This window comes from Salvelinus namaycush, chromosome 33 (genome assembly GCF_016432855.1).
Source record: "Salvelinus namaycush isolate Seneca chromosome 33, SaNama_1.0, whole genome shotgun sequence".
Taxonomy (NCBI): Eukaryota; Metazoa; Chordata; class Actinopteri; order Salmoniformes; family Salmonidae; genus Salvelinus; species Salvelinus namaycush.
This window is the reverse complement of record NC_052339.1, coordinates 36798682-36818788: the sequence shown is the minus strand read 5'-3', so window position 1 is coordinate 36818788 and position 20107 is coordinate 36798682. Positions and strand designations below refer to the sequence as shown.

Below are 20107 nucleotides of genomic sequence, written 5' to 3'. Positions count from 1 at the left end.
TATGTATATTATACCTAGTACTATATCTGTTTCTAGTGCTATATCTACTTTATCTAGTACTGTATCTGTAACTAGTACTATATCTGACATCTACTATATCTATTACTTTAGCTGTACCTACTACTACATCTACTATATCTAGTACTATATTTGTATCTAATACTATAGATACTATATATTGTACTGTATCCATATCTAGCACTGTATCTGTATCTAGTACTATATCTACTATATATAGTACTGTATCTGTATCTAGTACTATATCTACTATATATAGTACTGTATCTGTATCTAGTACTATATCTACTATATATAGTACTGTATCTGTATCTATACTAAAGAAAAATATAAACATCAACATCTTAAGTGCTGGTCCCAAGTTTCATGAGCTGAAATAAAAGATCACAGAAATGTTCCATGTGCACAAAAAGCTTATTTCTCTCAAAGTTTGAGCACAGTTTTTGTTACATCCCTGTTAGTGAGCATTTCTCCTTTGCCAAAATAATGGGACCAATACTTTACATTTATATTTTTGTCCAGTGTAATATGTTGTAATATGTATGCAATATGTATGTAATATAAAATCAAATCAAATGTTATTTGTCACATGCACAGTGAAATACTTACTTACAGGCCCTTAACCAACAAAGCAGTTTTAAGAAAAATACCCCAAAAAATATGAAATAAAAGTAACAAATAATTAAAGAGCAGCAGTAAAATAACAATAGTGAGGCTATATACAGGGTGTTACGGTACAGAGTCAATGTGGAGGCTATATACAGGGTATTACGGTACAGAGTCAATGTGGAGGCTATATACAGGGTGTTACGGTACAGAGTCAATGTGGAGGCTATATACAGGGGGTACCGGTACAGAGTCAATGTGGAGACTATATACAGGGGGTACCGGTACAGAGTCAATGTGGAGGCTATATACAGGGTGTTACGGTACAGAGTCAATGTGGAGGCTATATACAGGGTGTTACGGTACAGAGTCAATGTGGAGACTATATACAGGGTGTTACGGTACAGAGTCAATGTGGAGGCTATATACAGGGTGTACCGGTACAGAGTCAATGTGGAGACTATATACAGGGGGTACCGGTACAGAGTCAATGTGGAGGCTATATACAGGGTGTTACGGTACAGAGTCAATGTGGAGGCTATATACAGGGTGTTACGGTACAGAGTCAATGTGGAGACTATATACAGGAGGTACCGGTACAGAGTCAATGTGGAGGCTATATACAGGAGGTACCGGTACAGAGTCAATGTGGACGCTATATACAGGGTTTTACGGTACAGAGTCAATGTGGAGGCTATATACAGGGGGTACCGGTACAGAGTCAATGTGGAGGCTATATACAGGAGGTATCGGTACAGAGTCAATGTGGAGGCTATATACAGGAGGTAGCGGTACAGAGTCAATGTGGAGGCTATATACAGGGGGTACCGGTACAGAGTCAATGTGGAGGCTATATACAGGGGGTACCGGTACAGAGTCAATGTGGAGGTTATATACAGGGTGTTACGGTACAGAGTCAATGTGGAGGCTATATACAGGAGGTAGCGGTACAGAGTCAATGTGGAGGCTATATACAGGGGGTACCGGTACAGAGTCAATGTGGAGGCTATATACAGGGGGTACCGGTACAGAGTCAATGTGGAGGCTATATACAGGGGGTACCGGTACAGAGTCAATGTGGAGGCTATATACAGGGTGTACCGGTACAGAGTCAATGTGGAGGCTATATACAGGGGGTACCGGTACAGAGTCAATGTGGAGGCTATATACAGGGGGTACCGGTACAGAGTCAATGTGGAGGCTATATACAGGGGGTACCGGTACAGAGTCAATGTGGAGGCTATATACAGGTGGTACTGGTACAGAGTCAATGTGGAGGCTATCTACAGGGGGTACCGGTACAGAGTCAATGTGGAGGCTATATACAGGGGGTACCGGTACAGAGTCAATGTGGAGGCTATATACAGGGGGTACCGGTACAGAGTCAATGTGGAGGCTATATACAGGGGGTACCGGTACAGAGTCAATGTGGAGGCTATATACAGGGGGTACCGGTACAGAGTCAATGTGGAGGCTATATACAGGGGGTACCGGTACAGAGTCAATGTGGAGGCTATATACAGGTGGTACTGGTACAGAGTCAATGTGGAGGCTATCTACAGGGGGTACCGGTACAGAGTCAATGTGGAGGCTATATACAGGGGGTACCGGTACAGAGTCAATGTGGAGGCTATATACAGGGGGTACCGGTACAGAGTCAATGTGGAGGCTATATACAGGGGGTACCGGTACAGAGTCAATGTGGAGGCTATATACAGGGGGTACCGGTACAGAGTCAATGTGGAGGCTATATACAGGGGGTACCGGTACAGAGTCAATGTGGAGGCTATATACAGGGGGTACCGGTACAGAGTCAATGTGGAGGCTATATACAGGGGGTACCGGTACAGAGTCAATGTGGAGGCTATATACAGGGGGTACCGGTACAGAGTCAATGTGGAGGCTATATACAGGGGGTACCGGTACAGAGTCAATGTGGAGGCTATATACAGGGGGTACCGGTACAGAGTCAATGTGGAGGCTATATACAGGGGGTACCGGTACAGAGTCAATGTGGAGGCTATATACAGGGGGTACCGGTACAGAGTCAATGTGGAGGCTATATACAGGGGGTACCGGTACAGAGTCAATGTGGAGACTATATACAGGGGGTACCGGTACAGAGTCAATGTGGAGGCTATATACAGGGGGTACCGGTACAGAGTCAATGTGGAGGCTATATACAGGGGGTACCGGTACAGAGTCAATGTGGAGGCTATATACAGGGGGTACCGGTACAGAGTCAATGTGGAGGCTATATACAGGGGGTACCGGTACAGAGTCAATGTGGAGGCTATATACAGGGGGTACCGGTACAGAGTCAATGTGGAGGCTATATACAGGGGGGTACCGGTACAGAGTCAATGTGGAGGCTATATACAGGGGGTACCGGTACAGAGTCAATGTGGAGGCTATATACAGGGGGTACCGGTACAGAGTCAATGTGGAGGCTATATACAGGGGGTACCGGTACAGAGTCAATGTGGAGGCTATATACAGGGGGTACCGGTACAGAGTCAATGTGGAGGCTATATACAGGGGGTACCGGTACAGAGTCAATGTGGAGACTATATACAGGGGGTACCGGTACAGAGTCAATGTGTGGGGGCACCGGTTAGTCGAGGTAATTGAGGTAATATATACATGTGGGTAGAGTTATTAAAGTGACGTATGCATAGATAATAATAGAGATAACAGCAGCGTAAAAGGGGGGGGGGGCAATGTAATTAGTCTGAGTAGCCATTTGATTAGGTGTTCAGGAGTCTTATGGCTTGGGGGTAGAAGCTGTTTAGAAGCCTCTTGGACCTAGATTTGGCGCTCCGGTACCACTTGCCGTGCGGTAGCAGAGAGAACAGTCTATGACTAGGGTGGCTGGAGTCTTTGACAATTTTTAGGGCCTTCCTCTGACACCGCCTGGTATAGAGGTCCTGGATGGCAGGCAGCTTGGCCCCAGTGATGTACTGGGCCGTACGCATTACCCTCTGTCGTGCCTTGTGGTCGGAGGCCGAGCAGTTGCCATACCAGGCAGTGATGCAACCAGTCAGGATGCTCTCGATGGTGCAGCTGTAGAACCTTTTGTGGATCTGAGGACCCATGACAAATCTTTTTAGTCTCCTGAGCGGGAAATGGGTTTTGTCGTGCCCTCTTCACGACTGTCTTGGTGTGTTTGGACCATTCTAGTTTGTTGGTGATGTGGACACCAAGGAACTTGAAGCTCTCAACCTGCTCCACTACAGCCCCATCAATGAGAATGGGGGCGTGCTCGGTCCTCCTTTTCCTGTAGTCCACAATAATCTCCTTAGTCTTGATTACGTTGAGGGAGAGGTTGTTGTCCTGGCACCACACTGCCAGGTCTCTGACCTCCCCCTGTATGCTGTCTCGGCGATGTTGAAGATCAGGCCTACCGCTGTTTTGTTCATTGGGAAACTTAATGATGGTGTTGGAGTCGTGCCTGGTCGTGCAGTCATGAGTGAACAGGGAGTACAGGAGGGGACTGAAAACGCACCCCTGAGGGGCCCCCATGTTAAGGATCAGCGTGGCGAATGTGTTGCTACCTACACTTATCACCTGGAGGCAGCCTGTCAGGAAGTCCAGGATCCAGTTGCAATATGTTGTAATATATATGTAATATGTAGTAATATGTTGTAATATGTTGTAATATGTATGTAAAATGTTGTAATGTATGTTATATGTTGTACCATGTTGTAATATGTATGTAATATGTATGTAATATGTAGTAATATGTTGTAATATGTAGTAATATGTATGTAATATGTAGTAATATGTTGTAATATGTTGTAATATGTAGTAATATGTATGTAATATGTTGTAATATGTATGTAATATGTTGTAATATGTAGTAATATGTAGTAATATGTTGTAATATGTATGTAATATGTATGTAATATGTTGTAATGTGTTGTAATGTGTTGTAATATGTTGTAATATGTATGTAATATGTTGTAATATGTTGTAATATGTATGTAATATGTATGTAATATGTTGTAATATGTATGTAATATGTTGTAATATGTAGTAATATGTATGTGCTATGTTGTAATGTGCTGTAATATATATATTTTCTTGATATAGGTCTCAGTGCTGCAAGGTAATAGACTACAAGTAGAAAGGTTATCTTAAATTAGAGGTAGTTATGATTACTTGATGTAATTTATTTTATTTTTATTTCACTTTTATAGTTCTCATTTACAACTGCGACCTGGTCAAGATAAAGCATAGCAGTGCGACAAAAACAACAACACAGAGTTACACATAAACAAACGTACAGTCAATAACACAATATAAAATTAAAATAGAAAGATCTATGTACAGTGTGTGCAAATGTAGAAGAGTAGGGAGGTAGGCAATAAATAGGCCCTAGAGGCGATAATAATTGCAATTTAGCATTAATACTGGAGTGATATATGTGCAGATGATGATGTGCAAGTAGAGATACTGTGGTGCAAAAGAGCAAGAGGGTAAGTAATAATATGGGGATGAGGTAGTTGGGTGGGCTATTTACAGATTGGCTGTGTACAGGTACAGTGATCGGCAAGCTGCTCAGACAACTGAAGCTTAAAATTACAGAGGGAGACATAAGACTCCAGCTTCAGCAATTCTTTCAATTCGTTCCAGTCATTGGCAGCAGAGAACTGGAAGGAAAGGCGGCCATAGTAGGAGTTGGCTTTGGGGATGACCAGTGAAATATACCTGCTGGAGCGCGTGCTACGGGTGGGTGCTGCTATGGTGACCAGTGAGCTGAGATAAGGCGGGGCTTTACCTAGCAAAGACTTATAGATGACCTGGAGCCAGTGGATTTGGCGACAGATATGCAGTGAGGGCCAGCCAACAAGAGCATACAGGTCGCAGTGGTGGGTAGTATATGGGGCTTTGGTGACAAAACGGATGGCACTGTGATAGACTGCATCCAGTTTGCTGAGTAGAGTGTTGGGGGCTATTTTGTAAATTACATCGCCGAAGTCAAGGATCGGTAGGATAGTCAGTTTAACGAGGGTATGTTTGGCAGCATGAGTGAAGTAGGCTTTGTTGCGAAATAGGAAGCCGATTCTAGATTTCATTTCGGATTGGAGATGCTTAATGTGAGTCTGGAAGGAGAGTTTACAGTCTAACCAGACACCTAGGTATTTGTAGTTGTCCACATATTCTAGGTCAGAACCGTTCAGAGTAGTGATGCTGGACGGGCGGGCAGGTGCGGGCAGCAATCGGTTGAAGAGCATGCACTTAATTTTACTAGCATTTCAAAGCAGTTGGAGTCCACGGAAGAATGGCGTTGAAGGTTTGTTAGCACAGTGTCCAAAGAAGGGCCAGATGTATACAGAATGGTGTCGTCTGCGTAGAGGTGGATCAGGGAATCACCAGCAGCAAGAGCGACATCATTGATATATACAGAGAAAAGAGTCGGCCCAAGAATTGAACCCTGTGGCACCCCCATAGAGGCTGCCAGAGGTCCGGACAACAGTCCCTCCGATTTGAAACACTGAACTCTATCTGAGAAGTAGTTGGTGAACCAGACGAGGCAGTCGTTTGAGAAGCCAAGGCTATTGAGTCTGCCGATAAGAATGCGATAATTGACAGAGTCGAAAGCCTTGGCCAGGTCGATGAAGACGGCAGCACAGTACTGTCTTTTATCGATGGCGGTTATGTAATCGTTTAGGACCTTGAGCGTGGTTGAGGTGCACCATTGACCAGCTCGGAAACCAGATTGCATAATGGAGAAGGTACGGTGGGATTCAAAATGGTCGGTGATCTGTTTGTTAACTTGGCTTTCGAAGATTTTAGAAAGGCAGGGCAGGATGGATATAGGTCTATAACAGTTTGGGTCTAGAGTGTCTCCCCCTTTGAAGAGGGGGATGACCGCGGCAGCTTTCCAATGTTTGGGGATCTCAGACGATACGAAAGAGAGGTTGAATAGGCTAGTAATAGGGGTTGCAACAATTTCGGCCGATAATTTTAGAAAGAGCTGATTTGTAGGGATCCAGATTTTGCAGTTCTTTCAGAACATCAGCTGTCTGGATTTGGAAGCGGGGGAAGGGGGGGGGGTTGTGCAAGTTGCTGCAGGGGGTGCTGAGATGTTGGCCAGGGTAGGGGTAGCTAGGTGGAAAGCATGGCCAGCCGTGGAAAAATGCTTATTGAAATGATCGATTATCGTAGATTTATCGGTGGTGACAGTGCTTCCTATCCTCAGTGCAGTGGGTAGCTGGGAGGAGGTGCTCTTATTCCCCATGGACTTCACAGTGTCCCAAAACTTTTTGGAATTAGTGCTACAGGATGCAAATTTCTGTTTGATAAAGCTAGCCTTAGCTTTCCTAACTGCCTGTGTATATTAACTTCCCTGAAAAGTTGCATGTAACGGGGGCTATTCGATGATAATGCAGAACGCCACAGGATGTTTAGTGCTGGTCAAGGGCAGTCAAGTGTGGGGTGAACCAGGGCTATATCTGTTCTTAGTTCTACATTTTTTGAATGGAGCATGCTTATTTAAGATGGAGAGGAAAGCACTTTTGAAGAGCAACCAGGCATCCTCTACTGACGGGATGAGGTCAATATCCTTCCAGGATACCAGGTCGATTAGAAAGGCCTGCACGGTGAAGTGTTTTAGGGAGCGTTTGACAGTGATGAGAGGTGGTAGTTTGACCGCGGACCCATTACGCACGCAGGCAATGAGACAGTGATGAGGGGTGGTAGTTTGACCGCAGACCCATTATGGACGCAGGAAATGAGGCAGTGATCGCTGAGATCCTGGTTGAAGACAGCAGAGGTGTATTTAGAGGGCAAGTTGGTCAGGATGATATCTAAGAGGGTGCCCATGGTTACGGATTTAGGGTTGTACCTGGTAGGTTCCTTGATGATTTGTTGAGATTGAGGGCATCAAGCTTAGATTGTAGGACGACCAGGGTGTTAAGCATGTCCCAGTTTAGGTCACCTAACAGTACAAACTCTGAAGATAGATGGGGCGATCAATTCACATATGGTGTCCAGGGCACAGCTGGGGGCCGAGGGGGGTCTATAACAAGCGGCAACGTTGAGAGACTTGTTTCTGGAAAGGTGGATTTTAAAAGTAGAAGCTCAAATTGTTTGGGCACAGACCTGGAGAGTAAGACAGAACTCTGCAAGCTATCTCTGCAGTAGATTGCAACTCCTCCCCCTTTGGCAGCTCTATCTTGTAAGCCTTAGTGCTGCTGGATAGTATGATTAGTTTAGATTAGAGGTAGTATGGTTAGTTTAGATTAGAGGTAGTAATGTATGGCTAGATTAGAGGTAGTAAGGTATGGTTAGTTTAGATTAGAGGTTGTAAAATATGGTTAGTTTAGATAAGATGTTATACTGTATGGTTAGTTTAGATTAGAGGGTGTAATTTATGGTTAGTTTAGATTAGAGGTTGTAATGTATGGCTAGATTAGATTAGAGGTTGTAAAATATGGTTAGTTTAGATAAGAGGTTATAATGTATGGTTAGATTAGAGTTTGCAATTTACTTTTAGACTAGAGATTATAATTTATGGTTAGTTTAGATTAGAGTTTATAATGTATGGTTAGATTAGAGGTTGTAAATTATGGTAGATTTGAGTTTGTAATTTATGATTAGATTAGAGGTAGTAATGTATGGTTAGATTAGATTAGAGGTAGTAATGTATGGGTAGTTTAGATTAGAGGTAGTAATGTATGATTAATTTAGATGAGGTAGTAATGTATGGTTAATTTAGATTAGAGGTTGTAATGTATGGTTAGATTAGATTAGAGGTAGTAAGGTATGATTAGATTATAGGTAGTAATGTATGATTAATTTAGATTAGAGGTTGTAATGTATGGTTAGTTTAGAGGTTGTAATTTATGGTTAGTTTAGATTAGAGGTTGTAATGTATGGGTAGTTTAGATTAGAGTTTGTAATGTATGGTTAGTTTAAATTAGATCCTGTAATTTATGGTTAGTTTATATAAAACATTGTAATGTATGGTTAGTTTAGATTAGAGGTTGTCATGGTTACTTGATATAGGCCTCTGTGCTGCTGGGGCCTTTGAGCTGGTCTTCCATCAGGTAGGTGTTGTGGGAAGAGCTGATAAAGTAGTGGTTGATTGGCTGGCTCATATCCTGGAACACCTTCTTGTGGGCGGGGTTGAAGATAGACCCCTCCTCCTGTTGCATGTACATCAGGAAGCCATCTTTGGTCATGTGATTCATATGCTTTGCTGGAGGAGGGAACGGGGGGGGGGGGGGGGGCAGAATGAATTAGGGGATTGGGGATAGAGTTGCCGTGTGGCATAGGCCTACCAGATATATATAATTTAGTTTATAAAGGAAAAGTGCTACAGAAATATTAAAGGTTGGACTATTTTAGCACATTCCTAGAACACCATAAAACGGTATTTTGTCATCCAATACTGCATCCTTAAGTATATGCTTCCTTATACAGTGACGTCATGTTTGTGTGAACTGAGCAGCTCTCACCTGAGTCATCCAGCTCATATTGAGTCAGTACCAGAGCAGCTCTCACCTGAGTCTTCCAGCTCATATTGAGTCAGTACCAGAGCAGCTCTCACCTGAGTCATCCAGCTCATATTGAGTCAGTACCAGAGCATCTCTCACCTGAGTCATCCAGCTCATATTGAGTCAGTACCAGAGCAGCTCTCACCTGAGTCATCCAGCTCATATTGAGTCAGTACCAGAGCAGCTCTCACCTGAGTCATCCAGCTCATATTGAGTCAGTACCAGAGCAGCTCTAACCTGAGTCATCCGGCTCATATTGAGTCAGTACCAGAGCAGCTCTCACCTGAGTCATCCAGCTCATATTGAGTCAGTACCAGAGCAGCTCTCACCTGAGTCATCCGGCTCATATTGAGTCAGTACCAGAGCAGCTCTCACCTGAGTCATCCGGCTCATATTGAGTCAGTACCAGAGCAGCTCTCACCTGAGTCATCCAGCTCATATTGAGTCAGTACCAGAGCAGCTCTCACCTGAGTCATCCAACTCATATTGAGTCAGTACCAGAGCAGCTCTCACCTGAGTCATCCAGCTCATATTGAGTCAGTACCAGAGCAGCTCTCACCTGAGTCATCCAGCTCATATTGAGTCAGTACCAGAGCAGCTCTCACCTGAGTCATCCAGCTCATATTGAGTCAGTACCAGAGCAGCTCTCACCTGAGTCATCCAGCTCATATTGAGTCAGTACCAGAGCAGCTCTCACCTGAGTCATCCGGCTCATATTGAGTCAGTACCAGAGCAGCTCTCACCTGAGTCATCCGGCTCATATTGAGTCAGTACCAGAGCAGCTCTAACCTGAGTCATCCGGCTCATATTGAGTCAGTACCAGAGCAGCTCTCACCTGAGTCATCCGGCTCATATTGAGTCAGTACCAGAGCAGCTCTCACCTGAGTCATCCGGCTCATATTGAGTCAGTACCAGAGCAGCTCTCACCTGAGTCATCCGGCTCATATTGAGTCAGTACCAGAGCAGCTCTCACCTGAGTCATCCGGCTCATATTGAGTCAGTACCAGAGCAGCTCTCACCTGAGTCATCCAACTCATATTGAGTCAGTACCAGAGCAGCTCTCACCTGAGTCATCCAGCTCATATTGAGTCAGTACCAGAGCAGCTCTCATCTGAGTCATCCAGCTCATATTGAGTCAGTACCAGAGCAGCTCTCACCTGAGTCATCCAGCTCATATTGAGTCAGTACCAGAGCAGCTCTCACCTGGGTCATCCAGCTCATATTGAGTCAGTACCAGAGCAGCTCTCACCTGGGTCATCCAGCTCATATTGAGTCAGTACCAGAGCAGCTCTCACCTGAGTCATCCAGCTCATATTGAGTCAGTACCAGAGCAGCTCTCACCTGAGTCATCCAGCTCATATTGAGTCAGTACCAGAGCAGCTCTCACCTGAGTCATCCGGCTCATATTGAGTCAGTACCAGAGCAGCTCTCACCTGAGTCATCCGGCTCATATTGAGTCAGTACCAGAGCAGCTCTCACCTGAGTCATCCGGCTCATATTGAGTCAGTACCAGAGCAGCTCTCACCTGAGTCATCCGGCTCATATTGAGTCAGTACCAGAGCAGCTCTCACCTGAGTCATCCGGCTCATTGAGTCAGTACCAGAGCAGCTCTCACCTGAGTCATCCAGCTCATATTGAGTCAGTACCAGAGCAGCTCTCACCTGAGTCATCCAGCTCATATTGAGTCAGTACCAGAGCAGCTCTCACCTGAGTCATCCAGCTCATATTGAGTCAGTACCAGAGCAGCTCTCACCTGAGTCATCCAGCTCATATTGAGTCAGTACCAGAGCAGCTCTCACCTGAGTCATCCAGCTCATATTGAGTCAGTACCAGAGCAGCTCTCACCTGAGTCATCCAGCTCATATTGAGTCAGTACCAGAGCAGCTCTCACCTGAGTCATCCAGCTCATATTGAGTCAGTACCAGAGCAGCTCTCACCTGAGTCATCCAGCTCATATTGAGTCAGTGCCAGAGCAGCTCTCACCTCAGTCATCCAGCTCATATTGAGTCAGTGCCAGAGCAGCTCTCACCTGAGTCATCCAGCTCATATTGAGTCAGTACCTGAGCAGCTCTCACCTGAGTCATCCAGCTTATATTGAGTCAGTGCCAGAGCATTTCTCACCTGAGTCATCCAGCTTATATTGAGTCAGTGCCAGAGCAGCTCTAACCTGAGTCATCCAGCTCATATTGAGTCAGTGCCAGGGCAGCTCTAACCTGAGTCATCCAGCTTATATTGAGTCAGTGCCAGAGCAGCTCTCACCTGAGTCATCCAGCTTATATTGAGTCAGTACCAGAGTATTTAATCACCCCCAACTTCCAATTGTCTCATTCATCCCTCTCCTCTCCAATGTAACTATTCCTCAGGTTGTTGCTGTAAATGAGAATGTGTTCTCAGTCAACTTACCTGGTAAAATAATGGTTAAATAAAAACAACAGAGCATCTCTCACCTGAGTCGTCCAGCTCGTATTTCTCTATGAGTCTTAAAGCGTCCTCCAAGGTGGCCACCTCACGCTGCTCATTCAGCAGGAAGTTGAGCAGGTCATCGGCGCTCATCTGCCCCCCCGTGGTGGCGTGCTTCTTGTAGATCACATCGATCTCCTCCCGGTGAGTCAACAGGTCATAGAAGTGTTTGATTTCAGCACCCTCCAGGGTGCCAGAGTTTGACGTGTCACATTTCTACAGGACAAGATAATTTACAAAACAGTACTTTACTACATTAACTTCCTCCTCAGATGACATGAAATGCTTTGAGACCTGGCAGAACCTTAAATGAAATTGATATGCATACAGGAACATGAAAGAACTGCATTAAGAACTATCATGCCTCTACAGTTGTAATATTCTATAACAACCTCATTGTAAGTCATTAACAACCTCATTGTAAGTCATTAACAACCTCATTGGTAGTCAATAACAACCTCATTGTAAGCTTCTATAGCAACCTCATTGTAAGTCATTAACAACCTCATTGTAAGTCATTAACAACCTCATTGTAAGCTTCTATAGCAACCTCATTGTAAGTCATTAACAACCTCATTGGTAGTCATTAACAACCTCATTGTTAGTCATTAACAACCTCATTGTTAGTCATTAACAACCTCATTGGTAGTCATTAACAACCTCATTGTAAGTCATTAACAACCTCATTGTTAGTCATTAACAACCTCATTGTTAGTCATTAACAACCTCATTGTAAGTCATTAACAACCTCATTGTAAGTCATTAACAACCTCATTGTAAGTCATTAACAACCTCATTGTAAGTCATTAACAACCTCATTGGTAGTCAATAACAACCTCATTGTAAGCTTCTATAGCAACCTCATTGTAAGTCATTAACAACCTCATTGTAAGTCATTAACAACCTCATTGTAAGCTTCTATAGCAACCTCATTGTAAGTCATTAACAACCTCATTGGTAGTCATTAACAACCTCATTGTTAGTCATTAACAACCTCATTGTTAGTCATTAACAACCTCATTGGTAGTCATTAACAACCTCATTGTAAGTCATTAACAACCTCATTGTTAGTCATTAACAACCTCATTGTTAGTCATTAACAACCTCATTGTAAGTCATTAACAACCTCATTGTAAGTCATTAACAACCTCATTGTAAGTCATTAACAACCTCATTGTAAGCTTCTATAGCAACCTCATTGTAAGTCATTAACAACCTCATTGTAAGTCATTAACAACCTCATTGTAAGTCATTAACAACCTCATTGTTAGTCATTAACAACCTCATTGTAAGTCATTAACAACCTCATTGTAAGTCATTAACAACCTCATTGTAAGCTTCTATAGCAACCTCATTGTAAGTCATTAACAACCTCATTGTAAGTCATTAACAACCTCATTGTTAGTCATTAACAACCTCATTGTTAGTCATTAACAACCTCATTGTAAGTCATTAACAACCTCATTGTAAGTCATTAACAACCTCATTGTAAGTCATTAACAACCTCATTGTAAGTCATTAACAACCTCATTGTAAGCTTCTATAGCAACCTCATTGTAAGTCAATAACAACCTCATTGTAAGCTTCTATAGCAACCTCATTGTAAGTCATTAACAACCTCATTGTAAGTCATTAACAACCTCATTGTAAGTCATTAACAACCTCATTGTAAGTCATTAACAACCTCAGTGTAAGCTTCTATAGCAACCTCATTGTAAGTCATTAACAACCTCATTGTAAGCTTCTATAGCAACCTCATTGTAAGTCATTAACAACCTCATTGTAAGTCATTAACAACCTCATTGTTAGTCATTAACAACCTCATTGTAAGCTTCTATAGCAACCTCATTGTAAGTCATTAACAACCTCATTGTAAGTCATTAACAACCTCATTGTAAGCTTCTATAGCAACCTCATTGTAAGTCATTAACAACCTCATTGTAAGTCATTAACAACCTCATTGTTAGTCATTAACAACCTCATTGTAAGTCATTAACAACCTCATTGTAAGTCATTAACAACCTCATTGTAAGTCATTAACAACCTCATTGTAAGTCATTAACAACCTCATTGTAAGCTTCTATAGCAACCTCATTGTAAGTCATTAACAACCTCATTGTAAGTCATTAACAACCTCATTGTAAGTCATTAACAACCTCATTGTAAGTCATTAACAACCTCATTGTAAGTCATTAACAACCTCATTGTAGGTCATTAACAACCTCATTGTAGGTCATTAACAACCTCATTGTAAGTCATTAACAACCTCATTGTAAGTCATTAACAACCTCATTGTAAGCTTCTATAGCAACCTCATTGTAAGCTTCTATAGCAACCTCATTGTAAGTCATTAACAACCTCATTGTAAGTCATTAACAACCTCATTGTTAGTCATTAACAACCTCATTGTAAGTCATTAACAACCTCATTGTAAGTCATTAACAACCTCATTGTTAGTCATTAACAACCTCATTGTTAGTCATTAACAACCTCATTGTAAGTCATTAACAACCTCATTGTTAGTCATTAACAACCTCATTGTAAGTCATTAACAACCTCATTGTAAGTCATTAACAACCTCATTGTAAGCTTCTATAGCAACCTCATTGTAAGTCATTAACAACCTCATTGTAAGTCATTAACAACCTCATTGTTAGTCATTAACAACCTCATTGTAAGTCATTAACAACCTCATTGTAAGTCATTAACAACCTCATTGTAAGTCATTAACAACCTCATTGTAAGTCATTAACAACCTCATTGTAAGCTTCTATAGCAACCTCATTGTTAGTCATTAACAACCTCATTGTTAGTCATTAACAACCTCATTGTAAGTCATTAACAACCTCATTGTAAGTCAATGACCAACAGATATCCACTCACTGTAAACAGCAATTTAGCGTAGGCGTCGTCCACCTCGATGTTGATCTGTCGGAGGAAGTGTTTCAGCTCCTTCAGAGTCATCATGTTGTCATTGTTCTTGTCTGCTTTCCTCATACAGTTGAAGATCCAGCTTTAACACCTCCAGATGGAAGGATCAAACACTTAACAGAGATTAACCTTTGACCTAAGCACATTATAGATGGGAATACACTTTACTGCATAGGCTGAACAAATAGTTTCAGATGTGTTACTCTATCTAAACAACGTTTTAGTTGTGAATTTCAACGAAAGAGGATACTGCTCGCTCGTCTGCTGGCGGTTGAGTTTCTTCATGTTAGAGAGGATCTTCTCCAGACCGTTGACCCACTGCCTAGCCTCCTCCACCGAGGTCGCCACCAGGTCCAGGTTCCTCCTGCGGCCCTTAAAGAAGATGGAGAAACAGAGGTCCTCCACGTGGGCCTCTGTGTGCTTCTGAAGACCCTCCGACTGACGGCCCTTACGCACAGAGTCTACGTCATCAATGGAAACTGAAAGGGGAGACAAGAGGGGGAGTACATATTCTTTTTTATTTAGCAGACAATCTGATCCAGTGCCACTCACAGGAGCAATTATTGTTAAGTGCCTTGCTCAAGGGCACATCGGCAGATTTTTCACCTTGACGGCTCGGGGATTCAAACCTTTTGGACCAATGGTCTAACCGCTAGGCTACCTGAGATTTGATAGTTCCTTGATTAAAACCAAAGAGCCTCAAGGTCCAGGCTAGAGAAACCGTGTGATGACATGGCTGTCACCAGAGCCTGTCCCAATCATGTCTTTATCGCATCTACCCCAGACAGAAACATATAGGAGAGGGTGGGTTTGATAGGACAGGGTGACAGAGGAGGGTAGGCAGGGTGTACCAGGCCCTCTTTCACTCATCTATCTAGAGGAAAACACTGTGTTTCAATGTGACGGTGGACATCTAAGGCTTTCTGCCACTCACAGCAGCCAACAGTGCAAAAGATAAAAACTCACACAAACCTACAACAGATAAAAACATGTCTGTCTATCTAGTGCCCCCTATCTCTCTACACACTTCCTTCCTTAACGGTCTATAGTTTATGTGAGAAGAAGCTCCTTCCTACACACCCTGACAGACCTAGTCCCTGGTGTCTACTGTACTCTACACTATCCGACTGTTGTTTACTAAATACTTGATTTGGCCAACCAGACACATTCCATGGATTTTTTTGGTTTGGGTAATACTGTGGTTAACAGAACATTTCCAAGCCAACGGGAACTCACTTGACTTGCCTTGCTGCACAGTTGAAGTCTCTGAGGTTGCTCTGAACTATGAATAGGGCCTGCACAGTGTGACTTAATGTGTATTTACATGGTGTGTTTCACTCTGTCACAACATGACATAGTAAGGGGACCAGCCCCAGTATGTAGTGTAGTTTACATGGTGTTTTCACTCTGTCACAACATGACATAGTAAGGAGACCAGCCCCAGTATGTAGTGTAGTTTACATGGTGTTTCACTCTGTCACAACATGACATAGTAAGGAGACCAGCCCCAGTATGTAGTGTAGTTTACATGGTGTTTCACTCTGTCACAACATGACATAGTAAGGGGACCAGCCCCAGTATGTAGTGTAGTTTACATGGTGTGTTTCACTCTGTCACAACATGACATAGTAAGGGGACCAGCCCCAGTATGTAGTGTAGTTTACATGGTGTTTTCACTCTGTCACAACATAACATAGTAAGGGGACCAGCCCCAGTATGTAGTGTAGTTTACATGGTGTTTTCACTCTGTCACAACATGACATAGTAAGGAGACCAGCCCCAGTATGTAGTGTAGTTTACATGGTGTGTTTCACTCTGTCACAACATGACATAGTAAGGGGACCAGCCCCAGTATGTAGTGTAGTTTACATGGTGTTTTCACTCTGTCACAACATGACATAGTAAGGGGACCGGCCCCAGTATGTAGTGTAGTTTACATGGTGTTTTCACTCTGTCACAACATGACATAGTAAGGGGACCAGCCCCAGTATGTAGTGTAGTTTACATGGTGTTTTCACTCTGTCACAACATGACATAGTAAGGGGACCTGCCCCAGTATGTAGTGTAGTTTACATGGTGTTTTCACTCTGTCACAACATGACATAGTAAGGGGACCAGCCCCAGTATGTAGTGTAGTTTACATGGTGTGTTTCACTCTGTCACAACATGACATAGTAAGGGGACCAGCCCCAGTATGTAGTGTAGTTTACATGGTGTGTTTCACTCTGTCACAACATGACATAGTAAGGGGACCAGCCCCAGTATGTAGTGTAGTTTACATGGTGTTTTCACTCTGTCACAACATGACATAGTAAGGGGACCAGCCCCAGTATGTAGTGTAGTTTACATGGTCTTTTCACTCTGTCACAACATGACATAGTACGGGGACCAGCCCCAGTATGTAGTGTAGTTTACATGGTGTTTTCACTCTGCCACAACATGACATAGTAAGGGGACCAGCCCCAGTATGTAGTGTAGTTTACATGGTGTTTTCACTCTGTCACAACATGACATAGTAAGGAGACCAGCCCCAGTATGTAGTGTAGTTTACATGGTGTGTTTCACTCTGTCACAACATGACATAGTAAGGAGACCAGCCCCAGTATGTAGTGTAGTTTACATGGTGTTTCACTCTGTCACAACATGACATAGTAAGGGGACCAGCCCCAGTATGTAGTGTAGTTTACATGGTGTTTTCATTCTGTCACAACATGACATAGTAAGGGGACCTGCCCCAGTATGTAGTGTAGTTTACATGGTCTTTTCACTCTGTCACAACATGACATAGTACGGGGACCAGCCCCAGTATGTAGTGTAGTTTACATGGTGTTTTCACTCTGTCACAACATGACATAGTAAGGGGACCAGCCCCAGTATGTAGTGTAGTTTACATGGTGTGTTTCACTCTGTCACAACATGACATAGTAAGGGGACCAGCCCCAGTATGTAGTGTAGTTTACATGGTGTGTTTCACTCGGTCACAACATGACATAGTAATGGGACCAGCCCCAGTATGTAGTGTAGTTTACATGGTGTTTTCACTCTGTCACAACATGACATAGTAAGGGGACCAGCCCCAGTATGTAGTGTAGTTTACATGGTGTGTTTCACTCTGTCACAACATGACATAGTAAGGAGACCAGCCCCAGTATGTAGTGTAGTGTACATGGTGTGTTTCACTCTGTCACAACATGACATAGTAAGGGGACCAGCCCCAGTATGTAGTGTAGTTTACATGGTGTGTTTCACTCTGTCACAACATGACATAGTAAGGGGACCAGCCCCAGTATGTAGTGTAGTTTACATGGTGTTTTCACTCTGTCACAACATGACATAGTAAGGGGACCAGCCCCAGTATGTAGTGTAGTTTACATGGTGTGTTTCACTCTGTCACAACATGACATAGTAAGGGGACCAGCCCCAGTATGTAGTGTAGTTTACATGGTCTTTTCACTCTGTCACAACATGACATAGTACGGGGACCAGCCCCAGTATGTAGTGTAGTTTACATGGTGTTTTCACTCTGTCACAACATGACATAGTAAGGGGACCAGCCCCAGTATGTAGTGTAGTTTACATGGTGTGTTTCACTCTGTCACAACATGACATAGTAAGGGGACCAGCCCCAGTATGTAGTGTAGTTTACATGGTGTGTTTCACTCGGTCACAACATGACATAGTAATGGGACCAGCCCCAGTATGTAGTGTAGTTTACATGGTGTTTTCACTCTGTCACAACATGACATAGTAAGGGGACCAGCCCCAGTATGTAGTGTAGTTTACATGGTGTGTTTCACTCTGTCACAACATGACATAGTAAGGAGACCAGCCCCAGTATGTAGTGTAGTGTACATGGTGTGTTTCACTCTGTCACAACATGACATAGTAAGGGGACCAGCCCCAGTATGTAGTGTAGTTTACATGGTGTGTTTCACTCTGTCACAACATGACATAGTAAGGGGACCAGCCCCAGTATGTAGTGTAGTTTACATGGTGTTTTCACTCTGTCACAACATGACATAGTAAGGGGACCAGCCCCAGTATGTAGTGTAGTTTACATGGTGTGTTTCACTCTGTCACAACATGACATAGTAAGGGGACCAGCCCCAGTATGTAGTGTAGTTTACATGGTGTTTTCACTCTGTCACAACATGACATAGTAAGGAGACCAGCCCCAGTATGTAGTGTAGTTTACATGGTGTTTCACTCTGTCACAACATGACATAGTAAGGGGACCAGCCCCAGTATGTAGTGTAGTTTACATGGTGTTTTCACTCTGTCACAACATGACATAGTAAGGGGACCTGCCCCAGTATGTAGTGTAGTTTACATGGTCTTTTCACTCTGTCACAACATGACATAGTACGGGGACCAGCCCCAGTATGTAGTGTAGTTTACATGGTGTTTTCACTCTGTCACAACATGACATAGTAAGGGGACCAGCCCCAGTATGTAGTGTAGTTTACATGGTGTGTTTCACTCTGTCACAACATGACATAGTAAGGGGACCAGCCCCAGTATGTAGTGTAGTTTACATGGTGTGTTTCACTCGGTCACAACATGACATAGTAATGGGACCAGCCCCAGTATGTAGTGTAGTTTACATGGTGTGTTTCACTCGGTCACAACATGACATAGTAATGGGACCAGCCCCAGTATGTAGTGTAGTGTACATGGTCTTTTCACTCTGTCACAACATGACATAGTACGGGGACCAGCCCCAGTATGTAGTGTAGTTTACATGGTGTGTTTCACTCTGTCACAACATGACATAGTAAGGGGACCAGCCCCAGTATGTAGTGTAGTTTACATGGTATGTTTCACTCTGTCACAACATGACATAGTAAGGGGACCAGCCCCAGTATGTAGTGTAGTTTACATGGTGTTTTCACTCTGTCACAACATGACATAGTAAGGGGACCAGCCCCAGTATGTAGTGTAGTTTACATGGTGTTTTCACTCTGTCACAACATGACATAGTAAGGGGACCAGCCCCAGTATGTAGTGTAGTTTACATGGTGTTTTCACTCTGTCACAACATAACATAGCAAAATTAAGGCAGTTTATACCATTTTAAAAACATTACAATACATTCACAGATTTTACAACACACTGTGTACCCTCAGGGCCCTACTCCACAACTACCACAAATCTACACTACTAAATCTATGTGTGTGTATAGTGCGTATGTTATCGTGTGTGTGTGTATGCATGTGTCTGTGCCTATGTTTGTGTTGCTTCACAGTCCCCGCTGTTCCATAAGGTGTATTTTTATCTGTTTTTTAAATCAAATTTTACTGCTTGAGTCAGTTACTGTCACGTTCGTCGTAGTGAGGAGACCAAGGCGCAGCGTGATGTGAATACATACTTCTTTTAATAAAGAAATAACACGGAACAAACTGAACAAACTAAACAAAATAACAAAACGAACGTGACGCTATATAAAACGAGTGCTGACAGGCAACTACACATAGACAAGAACCCACAAACACCAAAGGGAAAATGGCAACCTAAATAGGATCCCCAATCAGAGACAACAATAAACAGCTGCCTCTGATTGGCAACCAATTCAGGCCACCATAGACCTA

General features: G+C 43.2%; 1 protein-coding gene across 1 annotated transcript in view; it reads right to left on the bottom strand.

Moving 5' to 3' along the window:
- The window catches only part of plcd1a (phospholipase C, delta 1a), a 104529-nt gene that overhangs the window by 19364 nt on the left and 65058 nt on the right, over positions 1-20107 (bottom strand). Inside the window, exons 3-6 of the mRNA XM_038973028.1 lie at positions 14770-14998; positions 14472-14601; positions 11576-11804; positions 8629-8830 (exon numbers count right to left, since the gene is read on the bottom strand). Coding sequence (XP_038828956.1) covers positions 8629-8830; positions 11576-11804; positions 14472-14601; positions 14770-14998 — 790 coding nt within the window. The remainder of the gene's footprint in view (positions 1-8628; positions 8831-11575; positions 11805-14471; positions 14602-14769; positions 14999-20107) is intronic.